The sequence below is a fragment of the Equus asinus genome, chromosome 25 (assembly GCF_041296235.1).
Source record: "Equus asinus isolate D_3611 breed Donkey chromosome 25, EquAss-T2T_v2, whole genome shotgun sequence".
In the NCBI taxonomy this organism is placed as follows: domain Eukaryota; kingdom Metazoa; phylum Chordata; class Mammalia; order Perissodactyla; family Equidae; genus Equus; species Equus asinus.
In genome coordinates, this window is record NC_091814.1 from 45,688,992 (window position 1) to 45,714,985 (window position 25,994).

General features: G+C 46.5%; 1 protein-coding gene across 1 annotated transcript in view; it reads left to right on the forward strand.

Annotated features, from left to right (window-relative positions):
- ASTN1 (astrotactin 1) overlaps positions 1 to 25,709 on the forward strand; it is a 292,192-nt gene extending 266,483 nt beyond the window's left edge. The window contains exons 19-23 of the mRNA XM_014845333.3: positions 1,405 to 1,556; positions 2,603 to 2,738; positions 9,263 to 9,363; positions 17,915 to 18,098; positions 22,035 to 25,709. Of these exons, the coding sequence (XP_014700819.1) occupies positions 1,405 to 1,556; positions 2,603 to 2,738; positions 9,263 to 9,363; positions 17,915 to 18,098; positions 22,035 to 22,272 (811 nt within the window). The 3' untranslated portion in view covers positions 22,273 to 25,709. The remainder of the gene's footprint in view (positions 1 to 1,404; positions 1,557 to 2,602; positions 2,739 to 9,262; positions 9,364 to 17,914; positions 18,099 to 22,034) is intronic.
- Positions 25,710 to 25,994: the final 285 nt, after the last annotated feature.

Here is a 25,994-nt window from a genome sequence, read left to right on the forward strand (position 1 = left end):
GCTCCTACAGCCTCCCGTGATTTCTTGTTAAAGTTCTTATCACACATTATTATAATCACATGTATAATTGTATGTTTGTCTATTGACCATTTCTTAAAAGAAGGGACTGGAGCTGGCTTGTGCACCACTGCATCCTCAGCACTGAACATATTCTTATAAGTAATGTGTGCTTAATAAATATTTGTTGAATTGAAATTGAATGTTGCTTTGGCGTCATCCATCCATCATATCTTGCCCAGTGATTCTTGAGATCAGTGACAGTCATCTGTGAGCTGAGTGGAGGCTAGAGGTCCAGGATTATGGGTGGTTATGGAATATAGGAACCAAGGATGGCAGTGAATGCAGGGATGCAAGTAAGGGAGGGAGGCTCGAACGAGCAGGAACTGGGAAAATTCCCAGAAGTCAGTGGTCTAGGAAGAAACAGGAAACTGGAAAAAAGTGAGAAACCTGAGACACACACATGACGTCAGAACTAGGCAGCGAATTGAAACCACTTGGACCATTAGGAGATCCATACGAGTGAATGTCAATGATGTTTATTGAGTCTCTTCAGGGTACAAAGAGATATGAGATGACAAGGCAAAAGAGTGGTCAAAATGGACAATTTACATGGAACGAGGAGACTATTAATTGGGAAAAGCAGGGAAAGACTAGAATCAGGAGTCAGGATATTCATAGAAACCCAAGAGCAAAGACAGCAACTGAAATCAGATCCTGAGTTTGCAGACACAGGACGTCACCCTGAGGAGAACTTGACTTGTGGCCAACCTTCTCCTACCCAGTAAAGCCCCTATGAGCATTACTGCCAAACGGAGTCTGTTCCAAGGCCCAGCCAGCAGAAGGCCTGGGAAAGAAGATATGTTAGTACCCACAGCAAGAGGGGAAGCCAGGGTCCTCCAGCAGGGCAGATTCTGGTAGTACTACAGGAATTGAGCTGACTGTGACCTCGTTAATGCAGGGCTCTCCCAGACACCACCTTCAATGGGCCTCAGTATGAGCTTTATAGGCACATTCTCTTATTTTTCAAGAGCACATCCAGATACTATATTTTCACACCCTATAAAGGGCTACCCTAAAAGCTGTACCCACTGACCCTGTAAGATGCAGGCATTCATTCATCTTTGACTCACCTACTTATTTATTTATTTACAAACATATGTTGAGTTCCTAATCTGTAACAGGCACTTAGATAAATAAAATATAGATTTCAAGGGTCTTCAAGAACCTTTACCCTCTGGTGAAGGAGACAGGCCCTCAAAGAGATCATTGTAGTGGTTGGTTAAGAAAGGTTAGAAAGAAGAGTTTATGTTGTCAATGTTGAGAAGGTGGCCAGTGGTGGTATCAGAAGACCATTACAGGTCTCCACTGGGTCCCCATTTCATGTTTCTCCCTGTCTGTGTTCAGGCTGAGACTCTCCACAGCTCACGAGCCCAGCAGTACCCTCGTGGTCCTGGAGTGGGAGCACTCAGAGCCTCCCATCGGGGTGCAGATTGTCGACTACCTCATCCGTCAAGAAAAGGTCACTGACAGGATGGACCACTCCAAAGTGGAGACAGGTAAGCATCTCTCCCTTCACAGGCTCACCTTGATCCAGGGTGGTAACAGGAAAAGAAAAATGTCCTGCCTCCTGGCTTTGTCCCAGGTCCCCCACATCCCAGGGCAATGTGGGAGGAGTAGGGAGCAGCAGCAGCAGCCATCTTGTCCATTTAAGAGTTTTTGCATGGTGAGCATCTGACAAAGTCTTGTTTTGATTCTGTTTTTCTTTTTGTTTATAAAAGAGGTGTCCATTTCATTGCCTCTAGGCACACTCACAAAGAAACAACAATACCGTACACTAGTTATCCTAGCCCACAATTAGGAAACAATTCTGTGCTAACCACTGCCATGATTACAGACAAAAAATTCCTTTGCTAATAACCCCCCTCCAGGCAAAAGCATGTGCAAACAGATGAGCTTAGCCCATGTCTTGTCCTAAAGCAAACTCTGCTTTTGCCAGGTCCAGCTAGAAGAGGGAAGTCTTAAAGGAGTGGAAACACCCCATGAAAAATGTTCCATGCCTTCGTGTTTTGCTGTCTGCACATAGGGAAAGGTCAATATAAATCAGCCCTAAAACTTACGCATGAGTGTAGTCATCAGCGGGATGGTGGCATCCACAGTCTAACTCAGGGTAAATAGCTTCTGGGGAAACTATCACCAGGCTGGGAGACATATGCACTGCCATCAGGCATAGAGAGCTGTCCACAGCTTCCTCCAGGGTCCTTTCTCCTGATGCGCACAGGTACTGTGAAGGTCTGGCAATGACCATTGACCAGAACAGCTGTTCTCGGCCCATGCCAAGAACACTTCATTAAAGAGCTTGCAGATGTGGTATACACATCTTGCCTTAGTTGTTTCTGAACTAACTATGGACAAATGGCTCTAAATTGATTAGTGAAATATGAAACAGTCAGAAAATACCATTCTTCTAGGTCTTCTTTCTCTATTAAGAATTTAAAAAGACTTGGGACCGAGCGATTTTAATGTTGAGTTCTCATTGAGTTGATCCCATTCCTCATTGCTTGGCTGTTTCTCATGTGTTTTCCATTCCTTCCCCTCTGGGCAGAAACGGTGCTGAGCTTTGTGGACGACATCATCTCTGGAGCGAAGTCTCCTTGTGCCATGCCCTCTCAGGTGCCAGACAAGCAGCTCACCGCCATCTCTCTGATCATACGCTGTCTGGAGCCTGACACCATCTACATGTGAGTGACACACACCTGCCCGGTTCTTCCTTACTCTGAAGGTCCTGAGGCTTTTAGCTGGTTCCTTTTTGCTACTTGAGTTCCTTCAGAGGCTTGGAAGCACATTTTGAGTCTTTCAAGTCTTGTCCCAATCAGCATTATAGAGAACCTTCTAGGCACTGGAGGGGGAGGACCAAGAAAGACAATATAGTCCCATCAAAGAGTTTGCAACATAGAGGCGAACTATATAAACAACCAACTTTAACCTCAGGCAGAATGAAATAAATGCTAGATAGAGGAGCAAGGAACGTGTTGTCAAAGAGAAAAGAAAGAAGCATTTAATTCTCACTAGAGTGGACGTCAGCTCACTTGGGTTGTGGAATTTCAGTAGGTAGACTAATGTTAGAAAAGGCACACCAGGCAGAGGAAAAAGCAAGGGCGAAGGCAAGGAGACATAAAGGTGAGTAGCAAGTGGTCCAACAGGGTGGAAGCATTCGGGGAGTTAAAGGGAATGGAAGAAAGGGAGCCTGGGAAAATCGAGTGAATGCTGTAAGTCAGAGGAGATTATTAATTTTTTTGGAGGAAAGAAATAGAATACCAAGAACTCTGCCTTGGAAAGCTAGCTCTAGTGGTATTGAAATAGAGAGTTTATAGAGGTTAGAGAAGGTCAGCATTTTTCTTCAAAGAAAACACAGTGAACTCCTCTATCATGGCACTAGGAACAGCCCGCTTCTCTCCGGGAGCCCTTCTCCATCTTTCCCTGTGCTCTGGGAACAGTTGTAAAATCTTTGTGAGGCAGACACATAAAAGACACCAGAAGAGGAGAGATAGCGATGGAATCTAAGTCACGATGGGAAAATGTGGGGGCTAAGGCAGAATTCGTAGTGATGTAGTTCTGGAACCTTTTGACCCCATCAGTATGAAAAACATTTAACAGTTTACACAGGAGATCACAAGAATAGAGTCAAGGCTTCCAGAATAAATCATTTCCATTTCCACAGTTAAAGAGGTCAAAAAGGAAAAGCAGGAGAAATGTGAGTGGCATTGATTGCAAGATGAACTCAGATGCTCAGGCTGAATGTCTTCAGTAGAGGAAGCAGAGATGTAACCAGGGGGCCACGCTGATGGAAGTAAAATACGTGAAGAAGAGTGACGTTCTAGAGGAGCTGGAAAATATAGAGATGTAAATGATACTAGTAGGACGAAGGCAGTCCGCTTATGGTTAGCCTCAGCTCGCTTGCTGTTGGGCATTTGTGGCTCCTCATTAGGATGGGAAGAGACAAGAGGAACAAAGATTTGGGAGTGTAGACCACCTAACCTGGTGTAAAATGCCTCGAACTCAGTGAAACTGGAATGGCCATTTATAATAAGGGCTCAGTAATTCCTGTCACTAAGTCACAACTGTTAATTAGGAATTTTCAAAGTTCTAGGAGCGTGAGGCTGGCATGGTTGTCTGTGGGAAGAACCAGCTCTTCCCCACCCTGGGACCCTCCTCATGTTGGCCTGATTTGGCTTCATTTCTTGATCAAAGATCTGAAGCTGACACCTTGTCCCACTCCTGCTATCCTTGGTGAACTTTCAGTATTGCCCTCTCATGTCTTGTAAAACTTGAACGTTTGTCAATGTTGTTTATTGAAGAAGTTAGAGACAATGTGGGGGTCTGAGGGAAAAATCAGCCACCGTCCACTAGATGGCGCTGCAGTTCACACGAAGAGGCCAGTGGGCCCGCCTGGGAGGGATGCTCCACCCTCAAAGGAGCCCGGAGGCTGACTTCACTCCCGGGTGTAAGGAGAGGAGCCTGGATTAAGAGTTAAGAACATGTGGGTCCCAAGCCTGGTTTTGTTTCCAACCAGTAAGTGATTGTAAGTGAGACAAAGTTTCTGCACCTAAGTTTTCTTATCTATAAAATGGAGGAAGGCAGCCTTCATTTATAGAGTGCTCACTATGTGTGGGTGCCCCTGGGAACCCTCCCTGACCCTGTGGGATTAGGGTTATTGTTCCCATTTTACAACTCAGGAAACTGAGGTTCAGCAGCACTGAGTTACTTCCCCAGAATCACACAGCTGGTTGTCTGGGGCGAGGCAGGGAGTTAAGAATCGAATCAGGGTTTGCATTTTCTTCACGTACTGGGACTCACTCCCAGCCACTCTGGCCACGGGAAGGATCTAGGAGCCTGATGTTATTACCTCACATTAAAGCACAGAGCTGGCTCTTCACCTGGGGTCCATGGCGGTGGAGCTTCATTTCAGCACAGCTGGCTTACTTTGTCATCCTGTGCATTTTATTTAATGCATTTAAAAAACGTCATTCTGAGAAGGGTCCATGATACAAAAACAGTTAGGAATTCCTGGGTGAAGGGATCGTAGGGTGTCTGGTCCAACATCTTCATTTTACAGGTGAGGAAACTGAGGCCAGGGTAGGGAAGTGACTCCCCCGCCTTCTAGCCCAACCCCAGTTCGTCACAGCATGTGCTCACAGGAGAACCACATGTGTTTTTGGGCATGTGACAGAAGATGGATAATTCAGAAAAAGGGAGCTGGACAGGAGCAGTCAGCAGAAACCGCCACCCCAGGAGGCAGAGAGTGTGACAGGGGCAGACAAAGGCATCGCTCTTGACAGGAGGCCCGGGGACACTCCACACACATCAAGTTTCAGGCCTTGGAGACCCCGGCCCTGGACCAGAGCCAGGCTGCGTGGGTTCTCTCTCTCTCAAACACACACACGCACGTGCACACACATGATGCAAGTGTCATCACATGGGCTCTGAGGACGGGCTGAACAGTTGCAGCCAGGCAGCTGTGGACAGGGCCCCGAGCTTCGGACAAGGCAGTAAACCTGCTTACACAGCAGCCCTCCGGGTTGGGGCAGGCTTGTCTCTTCTGTCCAGTAATTCCAGCTAACCCCTTCCTGTCCTGCGAGAGTCAGTGGTAGAACGACGATGCTAATAGATGGAGGAGGCCTTCCTGAAATGGCCGCATGTGCTGTTTCCCCAGGAGAATGTGTAAAGTCTCCCCAGACTTCAACAGTAAGAATAAGCAGGCGGCTCCTTCAGTGTCCCTCCAGGACCCAGGGAGCCGGGACAGCTGGGGAACAGCTCTTAGGGCAAGGGTTGTCTCTACTTAGAAGGCTGCGGGACGATTATATTTGTCAATAATTCCTCAATTAAGTTAAGAATAAAAGGTTATGGAAAGCATTTCCTTTCCTAATACTTTGCGTTGCTATTAAAAATAGTTAGGCCTTGGGCCGGCCCTGTGGCGGAGTGGTTCAAGTTCTGCGCTCTCCGTTTCGGCAGCCTGGGTTTGCAGGTTCAGATCCTGGGTGCAGACCTACTCCACTCATCAGCCATACTGTGGTGGCGTCCCACATACAAATTGGAGGAAGACTGGCACAGATCTTAGCTCAGGGCTAATCTTCTTCAAGCAGAAATAAAGGAGGATTGGTAATGGATGTTAGCTCAGGGTGAATTTTCCTCAGCAAAAGAAAAAACAAATAGTAAGGGCTTAGGACTCTAAGTTTTATGCAAATTGCCCCTTCAGAGTGATGTGCGAATTAATTTAAGCACAGGTGTGTTCATCCCAGCTCAGAATCCCATAGAGTTAGCTGGAACTTACTGCAAGACAGGACACAAAGCAAAGCTGCCCAGAGGAGTGGGACCAGCTGAGGCAGGGCGAGGAGCAACACCATCCCAGGCACTAAGAGAGGGCCCCTCTGACAGCCAGTTTGGTATCTGAGTCTTAGGACATTTCTCATCCCAGTCCAGGGAACCCGCTAGACATTAAAGGCCCAGAGTTAAACAATGGTGGCCTACAAAAGGTGGCTGGAGTCCAGCCACAGGCAGTCTAGGGCAGGTGACCCCTAAGCCTGTCATATACAGGCAGGCCCCATCATGTAGCCTGTCAGCAGGTAGCAAGCCTCCAGCCCTAAGCTGCAGATCCAAGGCTGTGCTCCATCTCAGCCTCAGAACCAGGGCAGCCGCTCAGGAGCGTGGGCTCAAACACACGGTTGGGGAGGGGACAGTGAAGGAAGGGAGCCCAGTGGTGAGGACTGGGGCATAGGCCAGGCTCATGCTAGCAGCCCCATGACCTTGCTGGCCAGAGGGCATCAGCCTGGGGGAGCACAGGGCTTCCTATCTCCTGACTCCAGGAGAACTGATGCAGGAAGAGGTGTCAGGAAAGAGTCTGCAGCAAAGATCAAGGGACCTACCTCTGGGTGGTGAAATCGACCTTCCTACATATCAGGGGCCCCATGGCTGGGCTCTCCAGTGAGAGAAGGGGGCTCACCTAGGCCCCAGAGGCAGTCCAGCAAGGTGTGGAGGACAATGTCCATCCTTGGACTCTCCCCCAGCACTCCTGCTCTAGGGAGGGGACATGGACGGGTGGGAGGGGAAACTTCACCTGTGTTTGGGTACCCCAGACCATGAGGTACAGGGCTACACTCTGCTCTGGCTACCTCTGGGCCCATCCCTGACGGTCTGGAGCAGGAGGGCAAAGGAGGAAGTTGAGGCTCTCTCTGCCTGAGACCCCGGATGTGGCATAGAGCTTGGAAACGGAGCAGGTGCCACACGGGGCCAATCCGATGCACCAGTTTCAGGTTTGGTGGCTTCAGTTGCAATTCTAGAAACAGTACCAAGAGGCCAATCAAATGTGTTTGGGGCCAGATGATGGAAGATTCTGGTGGCTGCCATGGAAGGGATCCAGGCAGCTCACTGTGTGGGGCTGGGAGAAAAGAACCTACTGGGACCTAGGAGGAGAAGGATGGTGGGGAGAGAAGGGAAGCAGGAGCCTGGATCAGGGTGGATCAGGTCAGGGTGGGGTTTAGTACTAGGCAAGACAGTGGATCTGAGCTAAGGAGCAGGGCCCGAGGCAGAGGCGCTGGAATGGACTGAGCCACCTTGTGTGGATCAGGGGAAAGCTGAGCACTGGGTCCTGGTCTCACTGACAGTGAGGAGGCCATGCAGTCCTGCGGGAGTCCACAGGCACGGTCTGGGCCCTGCACCCACTCAGGTCATCACATCCCAAGTCCTACCAGACCAGGGCTCCTGAGCCTTCTCTGTGAGGTGCCCATCACTCCTAGGGAAGAGGACCTGGGGAAGGCAGAGGGAAGGAAGGTCACACCTGGGGAGCACAGACTCTTACATGGAACATTCTCTGGGTTTCTCTGTGGGGAGGGAGAGGTGGATGCAAGGTTGTCTTTTCTCTGCTGAAACACGTATTTCCTGGCGGTCTCATTAGGCAATTTCCACTTCTTTTCTACCTCACTAGACCGTCCAACTGTCTAAGGACCAGCCATGCTTACCTGGGCCACTCCATCTTGGGGCCTCTTTCTTTCACCTCTCTTCCTCCCTGTAACTCTGCCAAGAGGAAAGAATATCCAGACTTGCCAATAAATGCAGCCTCCCATGGCGACACAGCAAAAAAGATAGGGACAGGAAAGGCAGCGTAACGATTTGCTTTGGACTCACTAGGTTAGTCGGTAGAGGCCCTGGGCACCAACACCACAGCTTATGTCCGTGGTTATGTTCGAAATCCTCTCTGAGTAGCTGAAGCTGGAGTCTCTCTATTTTTCTCTCCATCCAGCTCCATCACCCAAGGGGAAAATTTACGTGCAGACTTTGAAAGCCAGGGCTCCATCCTCTTCCTCAGGGGACTCTTAGAACCACATCTTCCCATTGTCAGGGGTGGTGCAATGCTTCCACTGTGGACTCCTGGTCCACGGCGGGTAGCGTCTCAGTGAGGCAGAAGGAGCTACTTGGAGGAAATAGAGCCCCCAGCCACAGGCAAGTCAAGATCCCTCAACTCTGGCTGTTTTGCTTCTGACATTAAGGAGGAAAATCATCCTCAGTCCTTTGCATGAAAGTCTCAACAGAGCACAAGAGGGAACAGAACAGAATTAACATGATCCAGAGAGTGTTGCGGGTTCCAGGTACCACACTAGATCTTTCCATACAATGTAACCTCATTTCATCTCCACAGTGACCTACAAACAGTTTTATTATCATCCCTGTTTCACAGATAGGGAAAATAAAGCTCAGAGGAGTTATCTCTTACTCCTGGTGGGGAGCAGAGGCTTACACCCAAGTTCTGACCATCTGTTTCCGTAGATAGCTACTCTCACTCGGCTCAGTGGTTGTCAGAATGGAACTGGCTTCAGAATCACCCAGAAGGCATATGGCACAGATTTTCTGGTCCCCATCTCTAGAGTTCCCATCTCTGATTCAGTTGGCTGGGGCAGGGCATGAGAATTGTCATTGCTATCGAGTTCCCAGGTGATGATGATGCTGCCTTGGGGACCCCACTTTGAGAACTGCTGCTCTATACCACGATGCTTTCCATCAACTAACATACTCAAGACAGCAAATTGCATCCAAGACCCACCAGGAAGCAGTGAGAGGCTCTAGACTGCACACTTTGTGACCTGGGTAGTGCGGTAAAGTGTCCCACAGGGTCGTGAGAACAGCCAGGGGCAAACCCATCTATCTAGCCAAAGCTTGGCTCTCAGCCAGGGCCTCTGGTTCTCTGATAATGATACCCTCCTCTCCCTGCCAGGTTCACCCTGTGGGGAGTGGACAACACAGGACGACGTTCCAGACCAAGTGACGTGATCGTGAAGACCCCTTGCCCTGTGGTGGATGATGTCAAAGCCCAAGGTAAGAGACACTGAGGCTAGCAGAGTCTGCAGAGGGATGCCCCAGGGACCTCCCCTCGTCATGAGGAAAGCGGGAACAAGGGAGGCGAATGGAGCAACCTGGAGTTCATCCAGGAAGGGGGAGAATTCCAGGCCCAGCACAGGAGCGTCACCTCTCCAGGGACACTCCTCAGCCTCTGCCTCTGGCAGAAATCCTCACTGTGTCCCGTTATTCCACGTTGTCAGTAAGTCAAGGAGCCAGTAGGAGATGTGATGAAAGCCCCAGGCACAAGTGGTCACATACCAGGTGCTTGGGATGTGGTGAAGGATCCGTGACCTCTGCCCTCAGGACGCCACTCAGGTCACTTACACCTTTCATGTTTTTTTGTATATCTGAAAGTTTATCTTGAATTAAAGCACAGAAAGCCTACGGATTTGGAATTAAATGCTATGTTCCTCCCTACCAAAGATGTGTCAAAATCCTTAATTCTATATTTTAGAGTTATTATGGACCAGTTCTTTGGTAAAGCGTCCGTCTTCAGTGCACCAGGATGGGCCCTTGTCAGTTAGGAAGAGTTTGTCTCAGTCAACGTCCATTGCTCAGACTAGCAGCACGCTTCTCGGTGCTCCTTTCCTTGTGATGCTCCCTGGCTGGTCTTGATCGCGTGCCCTGCTCTAAGGCTGAGCACATCCCCTCCACAACCAGGATCTAGCTGTCCTGGGCTCTGCTTCTCCAGGGCTCTGGCACTAGTTAAAGTGATCTCCTCAACCACTAACATCCAGTCAGTAGAACTGGACTGGTAGCATTTGCACATTCATGGAGTCCTTGATGATGCTGGAAGTTTAGGCTGTGCAAGTTTCCGTAAGAGAAATATTGTGACCAAGCTGATTTCTGGTACCCCTCAAAGCACCTTATATGTGGCTCCTGACTCCAGTTGTATCAGGTTGTCCACGAGGGACACAATCCCACAATTTCAAGGGGTGACACCTTGATGATGTGAAAACACAGACAGAAGAGTGACCTAGACTGACTTTAATTAAAATCACTGATGTTGTAGCTCTTCACAGCTTCGGAAAGGATTCACACATCTATTGCCTCATTTAACACGTGTGGCACATTAAAGGCATTGTTATTTTCAACACCGAAATCTGATCATATTAAGGCCCCTTTTTAAAACTCTTTAATGGATTGCCATTCCTCTTATGACAAAGATCAAGATATTTAACAGACGTGTTAGGACCTAAAGGGAGTGGCCCTTGCCCACTTCTCCAGCCTCTTCTTGCCCAGTCTCCTGGTCAATCTCTGCATTTCAGCCTCTGTCTTTCTCAGTTCCTCCAACACACCATGTCCACTTCTACCACTGGGCCTTTGCACGTGTTGGACTCACTACCTCAGATGCTCTCCACCGCCACCCCTTTCAACAAATGAACTCTTCTCAGCCTGCAGATTTCAGGTCAAGTGTCCCTTCCGCAGTACAGAAGTGGTCGAGGGTCATTGCTAGATATCCTCATAGTACCATATTTCTTTCATTCGTCTCGGGTTATTATAATCATGTGTTTAATATCTACCTCACTGCACAGCGAGTTCCATGAGAGCAGGGTCCCAGTCTCTTTTTGCCCACTAGTGTGTCCCTAACACTTATAAGACAGCATGGTGACTGATTGGTTAAAGAAAAACTTAGGTTCTGGAGTCAGACCACCCAGGTTCAAATTCCTGCTCTTCCATCTAACTACTTGACCTTGAGCAGCTTACTTTCCCTCATGCCTCAGTTTACGAATCTGTAAAATGGGGGTGGGATAATAGTTCTCTAGCTAATAAGATTCTAGTGAGAATTAAATCAATGAATTTATTTAAAGTATTTTTGTAAAAGTGCCCATCCCATAGTAACTGTTAGGTTAATGTTAGGGAATATACATTTTGGGATTATGTCCCTCACAGTCAACCTGATATAACTGGAGTCAGGAGCCATAAAGAAGGTGATTTGGGGGGTACCAGCAAATCAGCTTGGCCACAAGCAGATTTCTCTTATTGAAACTTGCACAACTAAACTTCCAGCACCAGTCAGTGCCTCTGTTAACACGCGAATGCTATCATTAACCATGCGTAGAGTCTGCTTTCTAACAGGAACTCAGTAAGTATTCAGTGGATGCATAGAATATTGCCCCCATTTTAAAGATGCAGAAATTGAGATTCAGAGTTGAATAAATAAGCTGACCAGGGTCACAAAGTTACCATCTAACAGAGCCAGCACTCAGACTCATTATTGGACACCAATTCCTATTTTGCCTACAATGTTAAATTGGCTATCTAGAAGGTTATTACATAAAAGACTGAAACCCTTTTTTTGTCTCTGAATGCCAATGAAGGAAAGACCTACATTAAAAAGCGTTCGCGTTAGATACCAAAAACGTTCTCCCTTTCAGGACTAATGTGTCCACGGGGATGTTCAGTACGACAGACATGCTTCTCTCTGGAGTGAGTCTGCCTGGCTTAGAGGGTATGGACTGAATGACGTTTGAAGAGCTCCACAATCCCTGGATGATCGAATCAGAGTCTGAGGTTGAAAACCTCCAGATGGGAGACCGTCTGGAGACGACCCTTATTTCATCATCTGTTGATTTCTTACTCTAAGCCGGAGAGGAGCAGGTGATGAGAAGCTGCCCCAGCTATTCCTGTTTTGGGAAATTTGCTGATGTCCTTGCCATCAGTGGTAGGCTCCTTGGACCTGCTTGCTGAACAGGCATCAGACTGTTGGGACATCAGGGAGGGGATTAGCAGGGAGCAGGGATGCAGCATAATGCTGCCTGCAGCCATGGATGGATAGGCAGCAAATCTGGAATAAAGAGCGGCCACCATAGAACAGTGTGCGAGGAGAGATCATTATACTTTTTCTCTGTGGGGCTCCTTTGGGTTAACACCAGCCCCGAAGTGTATCAAGATGTGCTTCTGCCCACTTGTGCTCCCTGGCAAAGAAGGGCTCCTGAAATCCCAGCAGACCAGCTTGGAGCATGAGAGGCAATTTAGTGCTGAGAGAATGAAACAACATTCCCACATCCACTTATTCTTCAGCAGGAAGGAGTCCTGTACAGGGCAAATGTGGAGATTCATGAGTTGAACTAATTGAGGGTATCCTGGCAATTAATACAGTTCTAGCAGCTCCACGAAAAAACCATATGCTTTGCCTCCTTCCAACCCAGATGGTGATCATAAATATAACCCACCTGGGTCTGAGTTTAAACCTAATAACAAATGAGAATTATGTTTTAAATGACCCAGAGCATGACTTCAGCTCCTAATTATATAGCAGGAAGCCAGACTCCATTCCTTAAATGAACACTTTTCCTAAACTAGATACTTCCTCTGAAGAATTTCACCACATCATGACACTAAAGCCACCGTGCAAGTAAGTTTCTACTAATGTTTCACTGAAACCATCCTTCCCCCAGTAGGGACAAGCCAGTGTCAGTAATAAGATCAACCCAGTCTCCAGGTTGGGCCATGGCTTTCCAAGAGTTCTTCATGAAGCTTCACTAAGTGAAAGCCAGTTCTCGTCCGTCACTCTCCCGACATCCATCCTCCTTTCCTGATGCCAAACATGAATACTTGTCCATTCCTTCATTTGCTCCTTCCACAGCCATTTACCGAACCCTAATATTAGATGCTAAAGAAACAAAAATAGTTAGACTCAGAATCTATTTTCAAGAATTCTGTAATCAGATTTCACAAATTATCAAATCATACAACATATATTCAGCCCTTACTAAATTCCTGGACTAGGCATTAGAGGGCGAAACCCCTGTCTCATAGAGTTTATAAATTAGCAGGGGTGACAAACACCATCAAATAGTAAAATAAATATTATTTCAGATGGCAATATATGTTAGGAAAACAAATAAGCAGGGAAATGGGATAGGAAGTGCAGAGGGAGGAATTTAATTTTAGAGTGGTTTGGGAAGAAGGTGAAGAAGGAAGACACACAGATGGCTGGGGAAGATCATTCCAGATAGAAAAGCAGCAGTACGGAGATCCTTGGTGTGTCAGCAGAAGAGAAAGGAGGCTCCTGTGATGGAGAGGGATGGTGAGAGGGAGAGAATTCACAGAGGAGCTCCGAGAGGCTGCGGGGCCGATCCCATAGGGCCTGGTCCTCAGAGTAGGGAACGAGACTCTGCCTGGGATGGGGATAGGAAGCCCTGACGACTTTGAGCAGAAGAGTGACATGATCAGACAATGTTTCACAGGACCATTCTGTCTGCTGTGTTGAGAATAGCCTCCAGGTAGCAGGTCTAAGGGATTAGGGAGACAAGTTAGAAGGCTATGGCAATACAGAGGAGAGATGATGTTGTTTTCAACTAGGATGCTGTGATAGAGTGGGTGAGAAGTGGTCCAACTCTAAGTTATTTTGATGGTAGAGCCAAAAAGATTTGCTAATGGATTGGACGCGGAGCAGGAGAGAAAGAAGAGTCATGTCACTCTTACCAAATATTGTGAAAAGTGCTGTACAGGGGTATGTAGAGAGTGCTGAGGGAACACGGAAGCGACCACCTAGCTCAACAGCCAGTTGGGATTCATTATCCTCAAGTCTTCCTATGGAATTCTCTGGTCACTTACTTCAATGTGGGGATAGACTGAGGTCTCAGGTAGCTCCCAAGGAATAATGAAAGTGATGACTTAGGACCTCCGTTCAGGGGACTTTTGTTATAGCAGCCAAGGAAGGCATCAGGAGAAGGTGCAGATGCTTTCCTTATTTCATGGTAAAACAGCAGCCGCCCCTGGGGGTTAAGAAAGCTCACTTCTGCCCCTGAGTCATTCCTATCCTTTAAATAAGACTACTTCCCTGGTCTCTTGGACTTCATGTGTGGATCTCTCCCTTTTTCTCTCTCATGGCATTGGGAAAAGCATGATCTAGTAGAGAACTGATGATAATAAAAATATTCTCTGCTCTTGTCCGACTCTCCCCCTCGCTCACCTTATTCCAGACACCATGGTTATTTGCTATTTTCAAATATGCCCACCGCCTGCATAGCCTGGGGCCCTCTGGGCTGGCATTTCCTCACTCTGGCATGCTCTCCCCCAGATATCCCGCAGCTCCTTCCCCTCTTCCTCCAAGGCTTGGCTCAAATGTCATCTTTTCAATGAGACCTACCATGATCACCCTATTTAAAATTGCAGCGCCCCACCCAGCACTTCCAATCTTCCACTTTATTTTTCCCCACTTTCTAACGCACTATATTTTACTTATTATGTTTATTGCTTACCCGAATGCCTCCTATCACCAGACCATAAGTTCCATGAGGCTGAGGAATTTTGTCAGAGTTTCTCCCTGATGTAGACCAAGTGCTTAGAAAAATGTCAAGCACATGGTAAGCACTCAGTAAAAATTTTATTGAATGAATGAATAAATATACGCATCTTGTGTCCAGACATTGTGCTAAAGGAAGGCTTTACATTTAATATCACTTTTGGTCTCCCAACAGTCTTAGAAGGTATATTGTTAACCATCATTGAACAAAGAAACTAAGACCCAGAGTGGTTAAGTAATGTGTCCAGGCCACACAGCTAGTGTAGTGGAGCCCAAGTCCATTTGATGCCATGGTGCCTGTTCTTACCTGTGCCCCCAGGTCTGAGGGCTTCGGTCCCAGTCCTGTTCATTTATTCGATTGCCTGAGAGATCTTGGCTCCCTTCTAATAGCTCAGTTTACTTTTTTGTGATGAGGCTGTGTATATAGACTCCCTGCCATCTTTTCACCTGCATTTTAACTATTCCTGAGCATCATCCATGTTATAAAGAGGGAAGGCAGATCTCTATTTCAAATAACTCAAGACTCCTGTGAAGCTGAAAGCTGGATAAAATGATAACTAAAAATACCTTCTATTCTTTTCCATTCTTAGAGTTAGTGAATCCTTGAGATGCTACGAAAGCAAATAATATCTCTAAATTCTCTCAGTGGAGGTAGGAGGAGCCAGAAATATTCGTGCTCTAGGAGCCTAGCACATAGATCTTTCTGAATATAGCATCCCGTTTACTGATGTAGGCTTTTAAGCACACCTTGGAGTTAGATTCTCTTGCTTTCAGATTTATTGTGGAACCCGGGCTTATCCCACCTGGTCTCAGGCATGTCCATTGCTGCTAGTGGGGAGCATCAGCTTTGTCTAGCTGGGTATTACCGTTGTGTTATGAGAATAGTAAACTGCCAGAAAACACTGTCTCAGCCATCACTGTTCGTCAGTGGAGACTGTCACAACCAGGGCTTGGGGCCTAGGGTGCTATATCGCATCACCAGAAATAAGAACAGAGTGATATCAGTAAAAGGGTAGAGAAAGAGCCCCAAACCTCCCTCTCTGGGATCTGGTCTGATCGCCCACATTTTTCGTCCCATTGGTCATTCTCGCAGTACACTCTCTGCCTTCCACTGAACACAGCACTGTTTTAGAATAGTCCCTCTGCTTTTTCTATCTCAACTCCAGAAATGATGGACTCCCTGCATACCTACTAGGACTCCATCTTACTTGGCACCTACGGGCCAAGCAGAGCAATGTCCTCTACTAGAAATAGTTACCCCAGAATGCATCCCCTAAGACTCTGCCTCCTGTATCTTAAATTGGTTAAACTACCATCCCCTGAGCATCGGTGCAAAAGAGCAATGGAAAGCAGACATAGTTTTAAATCTTGACTCCAGCCCACACTGGCTACGTGATCTTGGGCAGGTAACCTGGCCTCTCTCTGAATGTCCTCGTTTGTAGGACAGAGACATTCATATCCACCTTGCAGTGGTGGTGTAAGGATTGGAATTCACATCTGTAAAGCTCTTGGTAGTCGATAGGCCATTAATAAATAGCTGGGAATATCATAGATCTTTATATTCCAAATCACTATCCACTTTGTCTCTTGATCCTATTTTAACAAACTGAGAATTTTAAAATCCTGAAAGTCTAAATGGATTTCTGGACTGAAATTATTTTTAATGCACCCGAGGGTGCTGGCTACAAGAGTTTAGTTGCTAAAGAATTGGTATATCCTGGTATGCAGAGACATCACTGGAAACCTTGCCCCAAAGTAGATTCAAATTGCTCCCAAAGTTGTGAATTCTATCCACTTAGCTAACCATTTTTGATCTACTATGTTGTTTGGCCCTGTACTAGCCACTTAGGACACTGGGGAAGCAAGATCTGGCCCCTGGCTTCATGAGCAATGGGCAAGATGGAAAAGTAAGAAAATCATTGCAATGTCTGGGTAGAGTAGGAGTAGAAATTTTATCCATTCCAACCCAGGAACCCCCTATAATGATGACTGTGTCATTACCAGCAATCCTGAATTCACTTGGAATTGTGGCAAGGAATCAAGCTACAATGCCTTTATGCTAACAGGGGTCAAGCGGGCAAAGTTCTGGCTTAGAAACCTGTAGACTTCGTTTTTACATCCCCAGAATTAACACTGAGACAAAGAATTGCTCTCCAGGTCTCAGTTCCCAGCTGCTTAGGAAGGAAATGTAAACAAATCTCCTTTCTGACAGGTTTAATGAGAAAACCATTAATGACAAAGCTTTGAGCTCCATAGGGAAAAATATGAAGGCTATCCAAATTCACTGCCACTTTGCCACATCACCAAGTTCAGTCTTCGCAATGTATGCCTTGGAGGTAGAAATATCAAGGATACAGATTAAATTGAAAGATTACTCATTTGGAACTGTAGAATGCACTAGATTAATTTATGTGTCACCACAGATCAACAAGCTTGTCTGCATATTGGTCTGGATGGTCCTAGGAAAGTTTCCACATTCCTGCAGTCATGGGCCCAGGCTGCTGTGGTACTGCGGCCACACTGCGGCCACTCCAGATTCTTCATGTTGCTCAGGGCATGTCATGACAGTGCCTCGCTGTGTCCCTGAACCAAATGCCTGCCTCCTGCTGCCTGGGGCTTCCCTATTGCTTTTGCAGGACCTACTTGGTACCCAAGTATATGCAACCCAGAAGTGCAGGGGAGTTAATGCTTCATGGGGGCAAACATGAAAGGCCCCCATGGACCATTCATGCATGGGAACTGGAGAGAAAGTCTTCTTCCTTTTTCCCCCTGGATGGACTGGTGGGGATCCAGTAGCTTCGTACATCCTCTCCTGCAAAATGTAGCCACCGGCTCCTTATGTTTGCACTCTCTTATATTTACTCTGCCTACCTTCTTGCCTCATCTCCCTCAATTCTCCCTCCTGCTTTCCTGGGGTTGCACTTGCCAATAAAGTATTAATCTAAGCACTTTTGCCTCAGGCTCTGTATTTTCAGGATACATGGGTAAAGACAAAGAATATTATAACTGAAATTGACCTTAGAGATATTCTTGTTGAAGGCTTTCATTTTACAGAAGAGAAAACTGAAACCAATGGGGCAGAAGTAAAGTGAATTACTCAAACTGTTTGCTGCAGACTCTAGGTTCAGTATTCTTTAAGTAACATCATACACCCACATATTTATATGTATATACGCATATATACATATACATATGTGTGTATGAGCATGTATATATGTGTATATACATACATATATATAAAATCTTATTTATTTCCTTTTCTGCCTTCCTTAGAGATAGCAGACAAGATCTACAATCTCTTCAATGGTTATACCAGTGGAAAGGAGCAACAGACCGCCTACAACACGCTTCTGGATCTGGGTTCCCCCACCCTACATCGTGTCCTCTACCACTATAACCAGCACTATGAGAGTTTTGGAGAATTCACCTGGCGGTGTGAGGATGAATTAGGCCCCAGGTAATCAATAAATTTCCTTGCCTCTTTTAAAGACCTCAGCTCTCTGAAATTTTGTATCTCCTCCACTGTAATACTGCGCCGACGAGTTTCCAGAGATTTCCTGGATGAGCTTAGGTACTTGGAGAAGTAAGTCCTATGCTTTTAGACAGCTCAGTTCGTACAGAATAGTTTTGGATAAACTATACTTAAGTAGTTGAGTCATGAATGCATTTCCTGAACTCTGCAAAACACATTGCCCTCGACCTGTTTTACCCCCTCTTTTTCACAGTGACACAACAGTCCGAATGTTAAAACTAAAGGAACTGAAAGCTTAGTCTTGTGAAAGAAAATTAGAAATTTTATTGAAGAATTTTAGAATTGAAGAATTTATTGAGGAATATCAAAAGAATTTTATTTTATTGTCCATAGTATTTATTGGTTATCCAAAAAATATTTATTGCACATGAACTTTTTGTATATTATAGGCATTATACAGATATATCTTGAGCTAAGTTCCACATTGTCCTGAAAGACAACATGAGGTCAGCCAATGACCCACCTTGATATCTATCTTGACCAAAGTTAGGATAGTGTTTGCCAACCTCCTCCGGCCTCAAGGCTACAACTTCCCAATACTCAATACCCACTGCTTTTTAATTGCACACCACCAATAGAGATCTTTAAAAGAGAGGAATGGGAAGAATGTATAGAGATATCATCTTTCTTTTGTTCTGTTCATCATGGCTGTATATTACTGCTTTGGGAAAAACAGATTTCCCTGGAAATATGGAGTTTTCCCATAGATACGGTGAAGAGGCTTTTCACAGGACTGTTAGTCCCTATCTGTTTCAAAATTATTTAGGCACCCTTGAAGACAAAAAAAAAATAGGGCAAGGATTGTGAGACTAGAAAAAAGAAAGAAGGAAAATAAAAGAAAATCAACACTGTAGAATCTTCCAGCACTTAGAGAATTCTTGCACTCCAGTCAATAGGGCTGAATGAAAGTATGGCCCAAAAGTCACCCCATTTATCTGACCTCTGACCAAACTGGAGGGAGACTCAGCCTCAGGGTCCTGAGACCCAGCCTCTTATGACCTGAAATTATAAACTTTCCTAGAAGACCAGTGTGCAGGACATTTCTCCCTGTTTTCTTACTTTTGAAGGAAGAAAGAAATTTAGGATTATCTTCCTGAAATAAAATGATTTCATGTGTAAGTTCAGCTAGAATCTTTCTCCATTCCATAAATTATTTCCTGAAGTTTATAAAGGTTGGGAGCCCTTGAGCAAACAGATGCCACTGCTATGGACCAGGACACGGAAGGAAATATATAAGGGACTTTTAATTTGTTTTGTCTCAGTTTTGGTAAAAAGCAAATCCTAGGTTAGAAAGCAGAAACATATTGAGAAATATCCTGCTGCTCAATACCTTATCATTACTCCTGCCCTTGTTATTACTCTCACCTAATGTCATCCCCTCTTTGTAACTCTCTCCCCCACTGCTCACTGCCTTCCACCTCTCCCTCCAATCCCTCCTTCCTCTCTGCTCCCGCCCCGCCCTTCGTCTTCCTTCTGACATCTATTGAGTGTATATCTACAGTTCTTTGTTAGGGAACATAAACGCCACGATTTGAATAGCACTAACATTGCCTGTATCATCTTGATTTCTAAGGGTATTTGGATTGTTTTAAAAATTTCTCTCTTGTAACTCAAGAGTCAGGAGGAAAATTGGTTAATGAAGAAAGTAAGCAGGGGAAGAAATGTGGATCTCAGCACAAAGTAAGGCCTGCTGCTGACCATACGCTCTTTTCCCAAAACTCTCCTCCTGGGAGACTCTTTCGTGTGTAATCCTGGTTCTCAAGGCTACATATTAGAAAAAAATGTATAGTTTCATCAGCTGGTGGAAAATAAAGTTTTACTTTTTGGTGTTGTGGATCTCAGGGAGAACCAGAGGAAAGAGAAGGCCCTCTGCATGGAGATACGTCAACCCACTCTGGAGTTAGCCATGAGAACAAATGGAAAAGGGTCTGTGGGGTACACAGCTCCTGTGAGCAGGCAGAAAGGTCCCCTCAGTTCAGTTAAATCCAATTCTGTTAAAATTCATGGAGGCCTCCGGATTGAGTTGAGGGTTGACATACTTTGACAGGGCCACAGACTCAGAGATGGCCAAGGCAGACCCAAATTATTATTATTAAAAAAAAAAGTAAGCAATAAAAGTAGTCCAAAGACCCATGGGCTAATTAAATCCATTTGTTTGAAAAGATGGCTGGGATGTGTTCCTGTATCCATTTCTTGAAGATGATGCAGATACTGCCCCTCATTCTTCCTTCAATCCCCCTTCCTCTACCTCCCAAGAATTTTTCAGCAACTAATGACATGTACAGGACAGATTAAGGGGAAGGACTGCCAGAGTGCTTGGTGATGATGACTTTTGGAAAGCCCGCTTGGCCAAACTGCAAAGCTGATAGGCAGAGGAGAGAGCATCTGCCTAAGATACTATTTAGTCGGCAGAGTGTTTGTTTGATTTCCTCTGACCCACCCTTGAAGTTGGAGAAAATATGACTTCCTCTCCAAAGACCTTACACTCTCTTAGCCCCTTGACTTTGCTGCTAAAGCTCAACACCTTTCCTCCCGCATCATCTCCACCCCTCTCTCAGCATGCCCTCCCAGGAATGCAGTGAGCTGCCAGGACAGAAGAAGAGCAATGAAATGAACGTGGTTATTGTTCTTTGAAAGCTCATACTAAACAGGGTGCAGAAACTTCCAGTTTCTGGAAAGAATTGTTGATTAAATTAGAAAAAAGATGGTTCCTCACATGAGAAAGTAGCCTAGAAGTTGATAAATGCTGCAAGGGGTACCGTTCATTGAGCTTTCCAGAACAGCATTTTCCAGCCTCACTTAAGCTTGTTCAAGCAAGTTCAAGCTTCCATGGGTCTCTGGTCACTAGGTCTCTGAAGAAGGGGAACACAGCTGAGTGAGGGACTCCTGCTCCTTCACTCATCCTAAGTGTTCAGAGTCAATGCCAGTGAGGTCTGAGAATTGGCTCTCTGACACCAGAAATGCATGCCAAAAGAAGCCCACACAGCAATGGGACAGAGCATGGTAATAGCCCATTTTCCCAAGCTATGCATAGAGGCTCAACTCTCTATTCCTGGCCCGCAGGGATCACTCCTTTCCAGTGCATGTGAACTTAGGGAGAACTTGCCCTCCTCTGCTCCTTTCTCTCTAGGGATCTGCAGCAGCTCAGGCACCCTCTCATCACCTCCTTTCCCCCTCCTTCAGTTGGAGCTCCATGGCAGTGGCCTCCTTACTTCCTGAGGAAGATGGTGGAACGGAGCAGGAGCTCACCGGGAGGTTAAGTGGGTGATGTGTGCCACTGAGAGTCTGCATTTTCCCAAAGAATGACCATGTGTCAATGCGTACCAAGGGAATTATTGTCCTCACCCTCAGGCTATAATTACCTCCACATAGGCATAATTAGTCACATTTCATATCCCCTGAAATTCAATATATCGGCTGCTTCTACTCAGTTCAGAAATAGCCTTGCAAAGGGAAGTATTCAGTCAAACACCTTATTTGTCATTTAATGATGATAAATTACTGGCTTTAAAGAAAATTGATTTGATTTGTCTCTCAAGACTGCCAACTCTATGATTTTTAAAGGGCATGCATTCCCACCAAAATATTAGTTAATTTCTCTTCTTTATTTTTTGTTATTGCATTTTGTTTCTCTGTTTCATTTTGGTTCCTGCCCCACTTTGTGCATCCATCCTATTATTTCATTCATGCATTCATTCACTTACAAATGTTTATGGAAAACCCCCTGTTCTACATGCCAATGATAGAACAGTAAGAAAAACCAATGAGGCTCTGCCCTCTTGAAGTTGAGAGCCTCACACTATGTGCCTTTCTCGCCTTCTCTTCTTTCTAACCTGAGTCTCCTCCATGCTCAATCCACAGGAAAGCTGGCCTCATCCTTTCCCAGCTTGGGGATCTCAGCAGTTGGTGCAATGGACTCCTTCGGGAACCCAAGATAAGCTTGCGCCGCAGCTCCCTCAAGTACCTGGGCTGCCGCTACAGCGAGATCAAGCCCTATGGACTTGACTGGTCAGAGCTCAGCCGGGACCTCAGGAAGACGTGCGAGGAGCAGACCCTTAGTGTCCCCTACAACGATTATGGGGACAGCAAAGACATCTAGCACCATGATGCCAGAGAGCGGCTGCCGAAAGGAAGCAGGAGAGAGGAGGGGGACATTGGGGTTGGTTTGTGGATTTTTAATATTTTTTAATGAAACATTAAAACCTCCACAGGCAACATCTAAACCAGGGAGGAAGTGATCCTTGCTCCTTGCAGAACCTCTTCGGACTGATGTTCTTCATCTGCATGGTCAGTCAACGTGCCAGCCAGCGGCTTCATGCAGCGCCATTTCTCTTTAGGGGATTACTTTGGGGCTTGTTTTGTGGTTAATTTGTTTTGTTTATTTTTCTCCCAAGAGGTTCATCAAAATGCAGAAGAGTTCTGTCATGCTTCCCGTGAAGGTCCATCAGGTTGAGGCACCCCATGCTCATTGAGTTCCTGAGTCCCTTGCAACTGGGGACAGAGATGAGGCCAGAAAGTTGTTAGACCAGCCTCAGGCATTCCTCAGGCAGCATCTGGGAGCCTAAGCTCTGCTCATAGAGAAAGACAGTAAGAACATTGGGAAGGGGATGCCTGTGTAGGTCTCATGAGTCTCCCCCCAGGCCCTCCTATTGCTATCTTCACACCTCACATGTGACCTCAGCCTCTGTTCTGGGCTCCAGTGGGTCTTCTGGATTTTTAGCTCCTTCCCCATTTTAAGACAGGACTGGCATTAAATCTCCTGTGGCCTCTGCCCTCTCCTCCAAACAATATGATCTTTAAGAGGCAACAACATGATACCTGTCAAATGCATCTTCAGAGTAGTCTAGCTGGGAGACTAGTTAGCAGTCCACATTTTAGAAAAGGAGCATAGTTCATCATTTTAAAACACTCCTGTGCCTCCAGGATGGACTTCTCCAGCCCACCAGTATACATCACATGGCTGGATTCTCTTCAGTGTTTGCACCGCTTAGCTGGGACAGATAAGCCTTGGTTGATGTCTGCTGTGGTCCAGGAGGGGTTAACACCTCCACGTCAGTGTTTTAGTGAACTAAGGCTATTACTGATCACAGAAAGCTTCTGTCCATTCCCTCCCTTCTTGCTAAATTTGCTAAATTATGTTGCTAGTTTTGCAAATCATTGCTCTGGATCACCATCAGCAGAATTCCACCAATTTCCCCTCCCATCTAGTGGCCAGGAGTAGCAGTGATTCTGTGTAGACAGGCTCCATGGACCGCAGGTAGGGGCCAGGCCCCTGTTTCTGCCCCACTGGCCGAGGATTGGCACAGGCACAAATGGTGGCCCAGCTAACAGAAAGCCCAGCCTTTCAGAAAGAGCTTTGCAGGGCTAAGTGGACCACCAATGGCCTTCGCTGTCCCCGAACACCTTGGAGGCCTGAATACACTCTTTCAGCCACCCTGCCTTTGACCAGGGCTCCTCATTTGGAAACATAAGAGAAAGGTCAGGAAGGAGATGCAGGATCCATAAGACCAGTCACTGAGCCATATTAATTTTTTTCCGAATAGTAATAATGACAGATTACATTTATTGAGTGCTTACTGTATGCAGATGCTGCTCTGAGCACTTTCATACCACTGAATTCTTACAGCAACCCCGTAAGGGAAGTCCTGTTCTCGGCTCCATTTCGGTGATGAGGAAAGTGAGGCAGAGAGAGGTTATGCAACTTGTCCCAAATGCCTCATTTACTATCTGCTGGAACTACTGTATGGGTTCAAGCGGTCGGACTCAGAGCACAGGATTTCAACCCCTGTGCCATGCTCAGCACCACACTCAGTATTGCCGGGGCAGCTGTCCGAGCTCTAAGCTCCATGGGGGGCCTGCCCAGAGATCTTGGCCTCTCCCACCCTCCATGGTACAGATGTGCCACAGTGTGCTCTGCCGCTGGGGCAAGTGCCCTTTGGGACACGGTCTGCAGTATGAGCCTTCCCCTCTGGAGCCTGGACTGAAGCCTCCGGTCAGACTGCCAGCACAATCTGCTGTCTGGGTCTTTCCAGAGAAAGATCTAAAGGTTTATTTTGCCCTCTAGAATGCACTTGCCTCAGAGACTCCCCCACATCTGGAACGAAGGCTGGCAGAAAACTCGGCCCTGCCACTGTGGTCAATGCAGGGCCTCAGGTAAAATGCCTCAAGGGACAAGCCCCTCACCGGGAGGGAGCAGAGAGGAAGATGCCGTAGACAGTTGGACACCCACCAGCAGCAGGGCTGAGGGCAGAGCTTCTGTGCCGCTGCTCCTGTTTGGCTGTCCTTTTATTCAAGTCTGCACAGGAAGGGGGTCTGCGCAGTGTGGGTGGGAGGCTGCCAAGGCTGCGCTACCTTCCTGCCCAGGCAGGGGGTCCGGTACGAGCCCTGGGCCAGGAATGAGGACAAGGGAGGGACCTCAGGATCACCCTTTTTGGTCCCCTCCTTCTGTTTTATTAAAATAAAAGAGGCTCACTCTCCCCCTCTCTCCTTCCATCTTTTCCCGGCTCTCCCAGTCCCTCCACCTCCTTTCCATCTCTTTGTCTTTGTCTTCTCCTGTCTGTGACCTTTCCTCCTGGCTGGGGTCCCTTCCTTCTCTGTGATTCTCTTCCTCCTTCAGTGTCCCTGGTGCCCTCCTCACTGCACACCTGTGTGCGTGTACACCCACAGACGCACATGCTACATACACACTGTACGCAATCCCACACACCATACACACACACCACACACACACTACAAGCACACTCCGTATACACCCCCGCACCCTCACACACACACACACACCACACACACACACACACCACACACACTACAAGCACACTCCGTATACACCCCCGCACCCTCACACACCATACACACACCACACACACACACACGCCACACACACACTACAAGCACACTCCGTATACACCCCCGCACCCTCACACACACACACACACACACTATACACACAACCCCTAGGGCTGGGTCCCACCTACTGTCAGTTAAAAGTAAAGCCAAAATGAATAGGGCAGGAGAGAGTCTTAGGACCCCCTGAGGATGTAACAGGGGGCTTTTGCCCTAGGAAGACACTCGCCATCACCCCCTGACATTTCCCGAAGCTTGCCTGGAGGAACCCATCCTGACTAGAAAGGGTGGTGGTACTGGGCCAGTAATCAACCTCAAGTTTCCAAGCTGCCAAACAGGTCTTAATGGGGTCCCTTATGTCTACCCACCCTCTCCCGGCTCTGGGGCTCCCGCGAGACCGCCGGTGTCTCCTCTTGAATGGACAGGACCCACTGTGACAGCATTAGACCTCTGAGTGTGCAACCATTTTCCATGGAGTCCGGTCCGGCCATTATTTTTAGTTAATTACACTTCTTGATATTCAGATGTTCTATTAAAAAACTGAGTGTGAAAAAAACCCACTTTACTTCTATAGAAGGAAGAAAGACTATAATGTGACCAGCTTCGGGTATAACAGTATTGTTTAAAGGGATTATTGTACAATTATAAAAAAAATGGAATAATCAACTAAATAATAAACAACGCTGTTAGTAAGTGTTGGGTGTGTGGATGCTACTGCGTGTCTTTCAATCATCAGAGTGATCTGGTTGGACCCACTGGGGAACTGTCAGTTTTAAATGTTTCATCTTAGATTCCAAATGCATGAGCCTTCTAGCCCATGATCCTAACTAAAAAAAAAGTTAAATACTTCACAGCAAATTCCAAACCTATTGTTATGAAGTGATTCTCATCTTCTGTCAGCGTCCAAATAATTAGCCAACGAAATGTATTTATTGCATATCTGCTGTATTTCAGCTGCTATTCACAGTGCAGAGGATA